This window comes from Pyxicephalus adspersus, chromosome 4 (assembly GCF_032062135.1).
Source record: "Pyxicephalus adspersus chromosome 4, UCB_Pads_2.0, whole genome shotgun sequence".
In the NCBI taxonomy this organism is placed as follows: domain Eukaryota; kingdom Metazoa; phylum Chordata; class Amphibia; order Anura; family Pyxicephalidae; genus Pyxicephalus; species Pyxicephalus adspersus.
In genome coordinates this window covers 110,912,344-110,923,810 of record NC_092861.1, presented here as the reverse complement: position 1 = coordinate 110,923,810, position 11,467 = coordinate 110,912,344, and the positions used below count along the sequence as shown (strand labels likewise).

The 11,467-nt window shown below is 41.0% G+C and overlaps 1 protein-coding gene across 2 annotated transcripts; it reads left to right on the top strand.

Annotated features, from left to right (window-relative positions):
• ZBTB2 (zinc finger and BTB domain containing 2) lies at positions 1–11,251 on the top strand. 2 transcript variants are annotated; one of them, XM_072409290.1, is made up of 3 exons: positions 1–559; positions 5,502–5,690; positions 8,006–11,251. In XM_072409290.1, exons 2-3 carry the CDS (start codon positions 5,518–5,520, stop codon positions 9,375–9,377), a joined length of 1,545 nt encoding a protein of 514 aa, XP_072265391.1. In that variant the 5' UTR covers positions 1–559; positions 5,502–5,517; the 3' UTR covers positions 9,378–11,251. The 2 variants fall into 2 exon arrangements, with proteins under 2 accessions (XP_072265391.1, XP_072265392.1); XM_072409291.1 differs by lacking the exon at positions 1–559 and adding an exon at positions 1,090–1,278.
• Positions 11,252–11,467: the final 216 nt, after the last annotated feature.

Below are 11,467 nucleotides of genomic sequence, written 5' to 3'. Positions count from 1 at the left end.
TGGTGGCTGGGAGCTCTCTTGCAATGTATTGGCACCGTGTGTTGAGAGATGCATGCGATTTTCGTATTGGTCGTCTTTATTATTCCACAATTATTTTTTTGACGTGACCCTTGTTGTGGTTGGCCACATTCAGCCATGAAAGTCTGTGACAGGCCAATAAAGAAAACCCCATGAAGTGGTAGCAGCGCGTCCCATCTCTCCCCGGCAGCAGCGGCCCAGCACCATGAGCTCGGCGGGAGGAGACCGAAATGGCGGCGGTGGAGGTGGCGGGGCCGCGTTCTGGGCGCAGGAAAAAAAAAACGAGACACACACAGCACAGAGGAGGAGGAAGAGGGGGGAGGGGAAGGCGACTCTCGCCTCCTCATACTCCCGGCGGGAGAGCATTGCGAGCTTCACTGCACGACTGCCCCCCCGCTGCCGGTCATGTGACCTTAACGTAACCGGACAGGAAAGCACCGACAGTCTTGTTCGCTCTATTCCAGCCCTCCTCTCGGAGAGGAAGAGAAGACGGAGGAGGCGGCGGAGCTCTGCTGGCCATCGCACGATACGTACAGCTGAGGTGAGGAGACTTTATCGGGCGTTATTGCTAGCACCACGTGCGCGTTCTTTTATTGGGGGGCCGCGTGGGAGCGGGTCGTCTGCCCGGACACCGAGAGCTCTCTTGGCGCTAGCGGGCTTTATGAGGGGCACTCAGGGGGGATTTATACAGCAGGCCTTACATGTCGGGCCGTGACTGCGTGTGTTCGGTAATGGCCTGACGGGGATTCGTCACAAGGGGACCGTGCGGTGTGATGTTGTCTGGGTGCTTCTGCCCCGTATTGGGCTACTACGGGTACGGGGAGACTATGGGGGACAAAGGGGGACCGAGGACGGCGGCCATATCCCTCCCCAGCCCCCCTCCCTATTCTGCCGCCATGTGTGTGCGCCAGCTCGTCCGCCTCCTCCCCTTCACACCCCGCCTCTCCACCACCGCTCAGGCGACAGCGCGAGCTGGAGCCATCTTTGTTCGTTATGTTGTTCCCCTCCCCCCTTCACTAGCTCTCCTCCTCCTCACAGCTGCGCGGAAGTGGCAGCGCCCGCAGGCCCCGCCCCCTCGCCTGAGGCACCGCTGTGTGTCCGGGAACGTCCGGCGCCGCCATAGGGCCACCCTGGGGCCTGGGTGCAGCCAGCAGAGTGATGGGGGTGGGGGAGACATGGTACAGCCCAGGCCTGTATGGAAGGTCAAAGGGGAGATCCGAGCAGCCCCCTCTGACAATAGGCGGTGCCAGCAGTATGCACGTGGGTACAATATTACAATGGAGACATCTCGCACATTGTGTATGGTGACCATGCTGCTACTATTATTATTAAACAGGGTTTATATAGCACCAACATATTACGCAGCGCTGTACTTACTGTGTTATTGGTCATGAGCAAGCAATTTCTCATTTGATAAAATAATATCACACTGCACTCTGATTGGTTACCATTATTTACACCCAACAATTAGATTTTTAGCTGATCAGTTCTCTAGCATGCAAATTTTGTTTCAATAAATTAAAACATAGCTGAAATTTTTCCTTGGACAATTCCCTTTAGAGAGTTCAAATCATTGGATGAGTTTATTTATCCATATGTAAAAACTGTGTGATAATAATATGTGTGAGCAGTATAGCTACAATCACTGATGTGTATGGTGTCTGTGCCGTGATCATCCCAAGCCTTAGGGGTACACAATGTTTGGCCATCGGGTTGCACAGAACACCCATGTGATGATCTATTGTAAGGCATATATTGGCGGCCTTCAGATACGCCTATTTGTCCTGGGGAAGTACATACATCTCCCTGCACAATGCAGCCCCCCATTGCTACGTCCAGCCATGTGCAAAGCATCTTTGTGGAGTGCAGGAGATGTAAATGAAATGTGAAGCCATTAGATTGTCAGGGACAGTGACATGATTATGGACTTTGTACAATGCTGCGTAATATGTCGGCGCTATATAAATACTGTGTAGTAATAATATTAAGACTGATGGTTAAGGATTAGCAATAGATGGAGAAACTCTGCTCCTCCAGCTCTTTATTTATATGTCACCAGTAGCTTAAAGTGAACCTGTGCTTTGCCAATGCAGTACAGATACTTGCCAGTGTTATATAAACTTTCCTTTTACCCATCTGTCCATGTGTTCAGTATGTATTTGTTGTATTAGTTGTATGTAAGCTAGCAGCTGCTCTGGACCACCCCCAGGGGGCAGCCCTGTTTGGCCCCTGGATGAGCATCGCACTGGTTTGCTGTAAACATTTAGGAATAATGGCTGAAGTTGCTGTAGGCTGATTTCCCACCAGTTTGGGTACAGAGGTGTTTGCAGTTGTTGGATGACTTTAGGAAGTGTTGTGCACGGCCTTTACTTGAGCTCTTGCAGCAGGAGCAGTGAATTCTGACATCCCTCAGCTTCAGACACAGGCCAGTCATAGAAAGTGAGATCTGTGACAGTGTTATACAGAATATACAAAATGTTTGCTGAGCTCTGCTTCCCCTTCCCTCCAGGGTCAGAGGGAAGTTTGGTTTTACTAACGGCTTCTGAATAAGTTAATAGACTGCCATGCTGTCACGTCACTCTTCCAAGTTCCTTACATGAAACATGTATGCATGTCGGATGTGCTGGCTGCTCAGGCACCCAACACTACATTGCATGGCATCTCTCTAACCCATATCAAGTGGAAACATAAAGTGGCTCCATCTGCAGATCAAAATGCCAGGATAGTAAGAGATGGCCACCAGCAGTATCTGCTTACCCAGCTCGGCACTGAAAGCTGTAGGAAAGTTTTATTTTTCCCAGGTATTGAGAAACATGTTACCCACGATGTGACAATGCTGGGGCACGCCATAGCCAAGTGTAAATTTATCAGAACAAAAGAAAGTTTAAAATTTAAGGCCAAAAATGTAATCTATTGCAATTTAACATCCCTTATGTCTGCCGACTGCATTAGTTCAAATTTTCAAGCAATTTTTTCTTACAGTTATTCATTTCAGTTATGTTTCTGTACAAGAAAAGAATGAAAAAAATAATCCAGACCCCACATGTAAACTTTGGTAACACACAGTATATTACATTTTTGTTTTAGCACACAAAGGTTTAGATATTGATTAAGTATATGGATCTGTTGAGGTCCGAGTTAAGGTATGCATGTTACTTTGTCTCACATGGGCAAAACACAGATTTACTTAAGGTGCTTGAATAATCTTAATAAAATAGGATGGGTAAGGTAGCATTGGATTTTAAATATTAGTCATAAAAAGGAACTGAAATGTATATGTTGGGGTATAAAAGTAACCCGTTTGTTTTAATATTGAAGTTAATATGACATTTATATGGTAAAACCATGTCCCTCTATGTTGGCTTGTTTCAAGCTTACAGACCACATTCTGTATGTATATCAATGCTGGGACTGAGCAATGTGGTCATTCATGGGAGCAATGCTGATGTTATACATTGTGGTACAATATAGATCTATGGAACCTGTGCTCCTCAAAAAAATAAATGACCTCCACCCAATATAACAGTACACTTCCACAAGTGTAATAATTTCAAGATCTGGTGGCTCATAAGCAGATGTATGGGCTGGTACACATTGCCATTATGCAAGCATGCTTGTATAGTACATACCTCTGATCTATCCCAATTATGTTAGAACTACACTTCTCCATCTCTGCTGCTTGCTCTCTTCTTGCTGCGGCCACAAATTATGTAAATCCTTTGCATGCTCTTTTTCAGTCATTGTGGTATCCAGCTCCAGAAGTGTTCTGCACATGCACAACAGTCAGTGTTCAGATAACTTGCTGGATAAGTATTGTCTTAAAAACCCTGCATTGAATCTGAACATAAATAATTGTTATATTTGAACTCATGCAGTGGGGCTGATAAATACCCATTTAGTTTTAGCGTGCAAAAGAAAAGGACTTTTACTTTTTTCAATGCTTGCTTTCCCGGTAGCTGGCATGCTCCTCCCTACACATACATTGTGGCCCTGACATCAGCAAACATGTGTACAGGATATTCAGTATATTTCATACTATATTGTCAGAAAACAGCAGACATAATATAGGAAGTGGTTCTAGTTTGTGGAAATATAACTGGTGTGTGAGGTTACAGTCTCCAACTTGGGGAATGCTACATGAAATTTACGGCCCCTTTCCAAACCAGTGTTATTAGGCTGCAAGTTGGGCACAAGACCTTTATGGCTCAGGCCCTTTTACTTCATATCTTCTAGCAGCCTAATTTCTGCATTTTTTAAAGTTACAGAATCCCTTTGAATATATTTTCATGAAATGTATACATAGATCACTTACAAATGGGTTTAGGCTACCCACGTGTTCGTTCCCAAATTGATCCTTCAGTCTATATGTTCCTGGGGTATACTGAAACTTTGTTACTTGTTTTTTGATTTTTAGGCATTATCCAAGCTGAGGAAAAAAATACTTGCAGTCATCAGATCAATTATAATCCCAGCCAAATGTATAGGTCTCTTTATTGCAGATATTTACTTTTTTCTATTGTACGGATGGGCTGCTCCAATAACTACTGATGAATAAAAGTATCTACCCACTGTAATCAAATTGATTGCTATAGTAAGCACAAGGGCAATGTCTTGGGAAATAAAATATGCTCTCATGCTCTGCATATTGCTGGGAAAAATGGTTGGAGTGAGATTTCTTAAGCTTTGTTTAGAATGCCACCAGCGACCTGCAACAATTGCATTGTTTGGGCAGTTTTAGAAAATTTTGTGGACTGCAGACTGACCTGGAAAGTTAAAGCTAACTCCAGAAGTGCCTTGGTTCTTAATCACTTATCAAGTCCTTACTCTGTTCCCTCACTCGTAAGGCTGGGTACACACATTCGATGGTTCTCGCCCAATAATCGGCTCAGGGCTGATATCAGACGAGAATCTGGCGTGTGTACAGCGCCTGTCGTCCATTGTCCGAACAATCGTCCTGGCAGATCAACGGATGACGAACAATCGTAATGGAAGTGAAAGGGGAGAGCGCGCAGCAGGGTGTCGCTCTGTCGCTCTCCCTCTCCATAGAGTAGAACACTGCTGTATGTACAACACTTGTTCATGCATTGTGCAGTCCTTAGTCGTTGGAAAGGATCGTGAAAGTTCCTTTACAACGACAATAATTGCATGTGTGTGTAGCTTAAGAACTGATTGACATAAAGGAGGACATATGATAACATATGCTGACATAATACACAGGGTTGTACAGTATCATAGATATGTCACTAACTATCCCTCAGAGGAGCTCACAAACTTATGTCCCCAAAATAGTCTAAGGCCACTTTACGTACCGCAATAATACCCTAAAACTTGTGCTTAGTGATAGTGAAATAAACATGATGTTATCATGGTGATTATCTCTCGTGACGATTTCATTCTCTAATCACTGCAAACATTGGTGAACAGATTGTGTCATTTTACCTTTATGTAAATAAAATTCTTTCTTTTACTTTGTGTATTTCCAGGCTTCATTGAGAAAAGATGGATTTAGCCAATCATGGACTTATACTTCTGCAGCAGCTAAATGCCCAGAGAGAATTTGGATTTCTCTGTGACTGCACAGTAGCCATTGGGGATGTCTACTTCAAGGCGCACAAGTCGGTCCTTGCAGCATTCTCCAACTATTTCAAGATGCTGTTTGTTCACCAGACAAGGTAACATATCTGAAAGTTCCTGACGACAATAGTACTTTTCTGTGATTGCAAAACTTTTGTAAACAAGTTTTTATTGCAAAGATATCAACTTTAACAAGGTAAAGAAATTGGTATTAAATAGTTCTTGGCAAGAAGATATGTAGGACTAAGGTGCTCAGGAATAGGTTTACAGTTCACCTGGGCATGGACTGTATCTTAAAGTGTGTTCTACCAAAATTTTTTATTTTATAACCAGAAAATGAGGTCAGGTATACCCCTGCCTCTAATACAGGCAATCTCGAGCGGCAACACCTTGCCAGCCGTTGGAACAATTGCAGCACCAGCAGCAGAACCTGGGGGACTTACGATTGTTATGAAGCAAGCAGGCAACCATAACATAACCAATAAACCAGAAACTATTCCCCCATTTTTATCTGAATCCCATGAAGTTAAGGTTCTCTCTTGAACTTTTCGTCCCTCTAGATGGATATCCATTTTATAGATGTGCTCAGAGTTTCTGTGTGCATTAGGCTCTGATTAAAAGAAGTTGGATGTGATATTTGCCCTGAGGCTAAATCTTCTATAGAAGAATATGTGTAACTAATAATCTCTTCAGTTTATTGGAGTGGTTACGGTTATCCAGTGGCTTCCATGTAAATTTTGAGCCCAGTGTTTTTTGTTTTTTTTGTTTTTTTTTGTTTTTTCTCTCTGATTTTTTTTTTGTTTTTTCTCTCTGATTTTGACTAATTGTCCTGCCCTGTGAGCTCCTCACATGCGGTTTATTAGTCTAACCACCTGGCCGTTAAACCTGACCTTGGTTTGGGTAAAAACACTTGCAAAAAGTGTTAAACCCGAACTTTTCTCAGGTGGTTAAAAATATAAACAAACGTTATATTGTAATCCGATTGTCATACATTGTACATCCGGTCCCCGCAGCTCCTCCAGCAGCAATAAAAAATTTGCTATTGCTTCTGGCATCTGCAGTAAGATGTGAAGCACAATGCAGAAATCCTACATTGTGCTGTGCATCTCTCTGGAGATGGAGCAGCAGCAGCGTCTCTGTGAGCAGGCAGGGAAATCCCCACTCACATCACCCCGGAGGATGAGTCATCTTCCAGGTGATGTATTGGGGGGGGTGTCAGGGAGGGAAATTTAAAGGCAGATTACAATGTAATCTGCTTTTTAATGGTTTTTACAGTACAAAAACACCACACAACATGAAATAAAAATAAAAGTACATTTTTAATTTTATATTTCATTTTTAGATTACATTGTTGTCTATTTCATTATTTTTTTAAAATTATTATTTATAATTATGTATTATATTATAATTTATGATTATAATATAATAAATATAATTATCATACCCGGGAGTTAATCCTAAGAATTACAAGCCCACAATATAAACAAAAATTTCTATGCAAAAAAAATAGGATCACTTTTTGCATCAAAAAACTGACAGAATTAGAACGCTAGGGGGGTTAAGCTGATTTTTGTGTTTTTTATTTAATTTTATTAAAAGTACATTTTTATGTACACAGAAAAACAGTGTACCGCTTTTGGTACAGAAATCTAGACATCAGTGTATCGCCCAGGTGGTTAAATGACTAAACAATTTTATTAACTTTTGTTTTGGCACAAGTAGACCCATATTGTGCCACCTCATTGTGTACTGCAAGGCAAGGGAGAAGCTGGCAAGTTCTTTAGTCAGATTTACTGCATGCTGAACAAGAGCTATTTAAAATAGTTGTTTCTTTTATATATGTCTGCTAACCTCCAATTAAACTCAACTCATCTATCTAACTGTTCTAGCAGAATATTATCATTTAAATACATATAACTTAGATAAATTCTGTTCTGCTTTCATCCTTCCTGCAGAACCTGGCATTTTAAAAAAAAATTAAGTCACCAATCCATAGGGAATAAAGTGTGTTTTTGTAATGCTTTCAGAGCAAAAGGTGGTGGGAATCTGAAAACTTGCTAAAAGTCAGTTTTTCTAGCAAGATGAGATAGTAAGCAAAGTTGGAGTTTGAAATGTTATATTTTAGTTCACTTCGCCCTGATTGTTTCACATCAGTGCTTGATGCTTTTTTATTCTAGGCAGTGTAAGATTTTCTAGTTTTTGCAATCCTTTATACTGGACTGTTGAATGTTCTCATGTTAGCACAGGCATCGTTATTTACTATTTTATTTTTTTTTCACGTGTCAGAAATTTTATGGAATAAAGAGTTTTACATGCCAAAGAATAATTTAAAAAGTTTTGTGCAGTGTACTTCTTAATGTGTACAAAATTTCCCCCTCCTCCATTCTAATTATACATTTTATCTTTCTTGCAGTGAATGTGTACGTTTAAAATCAACGGACATCCAGCCAGACATCTTTAGCTATCTTTTGCACTTGATGTATACTGGAAAAATGGCTCCTCAGCTTATTGATCCTGTGCGCCTTGAGCAAGGCATCAAGTTTTTGCATGCCTTTCCCCTTATACAAGAAGCCAGCCTTGCAAGTCATGGTGGATTTTCTCATGCAGATCAAGTTTTCCCACTTGCTTCCTCTCTTTATGGTATCCAGATTGCGGATCATCAGATCAGACCACCAGCAAAAGTTACCCCTGCAGCTGAGAAGTCTACACGTGAGACTCGACCACAGATCACTAAGTTGAATCAGGAAACAACATCAGACAATGTTCAGTTAAATCAACTCACATCTTCATTGCCAGCAGCAAACCGAACAAATTTAAATTTCTCTGAGCCAGTTAATGCTCCCTTGTCCCCAGAGCCTACCTCTAACGTTCTTCCTGCTTCTTCTGCTCTGGAAGAAAATAGCATGGAGGAATCGCCAAGTGAGGAGCAAAATACCTCCCTTACAATCGCTCATGTCAAGCCAAGCATCATGAAGAGAAATGGAAGCTTTCCCAAATATTATGCCTGCCACTTGTGTGGTCGTCGTTTTAATTTGAGAAGCAGTTTGCGTGAACACCTTCAGCTTCACACAGGAATGCCATTTAGCGCTACTTCTGGGCAGCCAGAGACAAGCATGTCCCCTTCCTTCTGTAATAATGGGTCAGAGATTGGCAAGGAATCGATGGAGACAGCAGAGACTGGCATAATAAGTGACAGTGATATGGCTCAGATCTCAGACTCACCGATAATAGATGGGCAGCAGCAGGCTGAGACACCACCACCATCCGATATTGCAGATATAGATAATTTGGAGCAAGCCGACCAAGAAAGGGAAGTGAAACGGAGAAAATATGAGTGCACAATCTGTGGGCGGAAGTTTATCCAGAAGAGCCATTGGAGGGAGCACATGTACATCCACACAGGCAAGCCATTTAAGTGCAGTACTTGTGACAAGAGTTTCTGCAGGGCCAACCAAGCTGCTAGGCACGTATGCCTAAAGAGCTCAGACACCTACACAGTGGTCGACAAGCAGACTTTGGAGCTGTGTTCGTTTGATGATAGCAGCCAGTTGGACAACATGCTTGTTCAGACAAATAAACGTTACAAATGCAACTTGTGCGACAAAACATTCTCCACGCCGAACGAGGTGGTAAAACATACGTGCCAAGCCCAAAACTCTGATGTGTTTGCTCTTGAGGAAGAAGGAAAGTCTATCTTGTTGAGCAGTGGGGACTCAGAACCAGCAGACACTGAGCATTCTATGCTAGCAACTATTAAAAAAGAGCAAGAGCCTGTTCTTGATTAGCTTTGCTGGTTGTGTACATATATAAATATATATCATTTCCTACTGTGTACATTTTTTTAACCTAGAGAGTTTTGTCATTTCTATTTCCCTCATCCCTTTTCCCTTCCCGCTTTGTTTTAGTTTCGAGATATTATGCAGAACCCTGTGAAAAAGTTTGGTGCACAACACCAAAATTCTTCTTCATGGGTTGTGTTAGGCTTATGTTTTTCTTTACAAAAATTTTTTTTTGTTTGTCCAAAGGAAACTGGAACAATGAAATGGCCTCCCCAATGTCAGTAGAACTACTGAAATTAAATAGGAAAATTTAAGCTTTTTTTTATTTTTAATGATAAATGTTTTGAAGTGTATTATCTGTGAAAATTGGGGGAACAAGAAGTTTTGGGTAAGAGAAGTTTAAAATAAATACTTACTCATGTTTAATATATGAAGTTTGTTATACTACTCCACATCCTTTAAAACAGGATGCAAGGCACAGAAAAGCGCACATATTGCAGTGTTCTCACCGGACCCCTTTAGCCGGACGCACCACCCAGCACTTGTCAGTAACCACCTGACTGTTTTTGTGTGGTTACTGAAGAGTTGGGTCACTATACAGGGGCTGCAACCCGGCTCAAAACTATTTCTGTGTTGAACACTGTATTGGCAGATGACCAATGGACAAATTTTATAAAGCAGGGATTATCAAATCCATAGGATTGTCTTTCATTTTGCTAAATTCACCACGTAAGAATCTGTGCTGCTTTGATAACTTTAGTGGAGTGATTGTTCTTCCAGTGTAGTACAGACACTGGGTATGTTAAAATTGGTTGTTCATAGATCTCACAGTTCTCTAAATCATCCCTGCCAAGAAGTGTCAGTGACGATCAATATGGCTAAGTATTTCTAGGGCATTTAGCCATTGTTGCAGTTATTAGGCCTCCATAAAAATAAAACAACCTTGTTGCTTTTATCATTTTAAAGCACCACGATTTTTTTCTTTTTTTAATTTGTAGCCAGGTCTGTAAAAAAAAATCCTACAATTCAGGCTTTGTTGCTTATATCTACATTCTCTGACTGCCCTAGTTTAGGGGCACATGAGGGTAATCACAATACCCCGAGTGTGTATTTTGCCTCTGAAAATGGCTATTTTTACATATAAGGTCATAACAATCAGCAGGGCTTGTTTCTTCACGGACTTCCAGCTAAACTGATGTAGCGATTGATCTTTCATAGAGGAAACACCACTTAGTTTCCATTTAACCTCAGTGTTGAAAAAATGCCCCTAAAGTGTATGTTGCCAGTTGTTTTGGAATTATTTTTAACATGCACATGATAACCTGCTGTGCCTTATAGATAACCAAGATGTACTTTTGTTTGCTAATGATGACCTTAAATCTACACTGAATTTTTAGCCCATATGTTATCTGTGCATAATGGGATCCTCCCACTTTCAAAATAAACTCCATTTATTATGTAGTATAAAAGCTATATCCCCAGTTCACTAGTACCTAGAAGTTTATGATATTACTGTTCTTCTTAGGGATAGATGAAAAAACACCTTTCTGCAGTTAGTTTTCATGAAGCAATAGGTGTGAATAAAAAGTATTTTGTAATGCGTTTTCAGAGTTAAAAGCCGGTGTAACCATTACCCAAATTTCAGTGTTTTATGTTCTGCTTTGCACAGCTACTGTGCCCCTTTTTTTTGCAGGTTATTTCGTCCAATGCCTACCTAGATTTATTTTTACTGTTAAATTTATTTGCCATGACACCTTTATATTAAATAAGGCTTTCAACCAGAAGCATTTGAACAGTCTCTTTGGTTAACCTGTTGGTTGATACTGTTGACACATATAAACTTTTATTTTCTTCAAAATAAAGCAACCTTTTTTCAAAAAGTTGTCTGTTGTCATTTTATTTGATGTTTTTTTCCTGCTTTTAATCTGCATGTTGAGCTATGCATACACTGGTGTTTTTAGTAGTACATTTCAGATGTGAATTCTTTCACACACATTTAATAAATCCTCTTTCAGTTTTTGCTTAGCCCAATAGGGAAAAATAAAGCAAATATGGTATAATGGAGAGCAGATGGCTGCACCCATTAAACTGGGAAT

What these genes read in the sequence shown, in the direction of transcription:
- ZBTB2 (XM_072409290.1), top strand. Translation starts at nt 5,518, where the DNA reads ATGGATTTAGCCAATCATGGACTTATACTTCTGCAGCAGCTAAATGCC. An exon ending in CTGTTTGTTCACCAGACAAG is followed by an intron (nt 5,691 to 8,005) that starts GTAACATATCTG and finishes TCTTTCTTGCAG; the next exon opens with TGAATGTGTACGTTTAAAAT.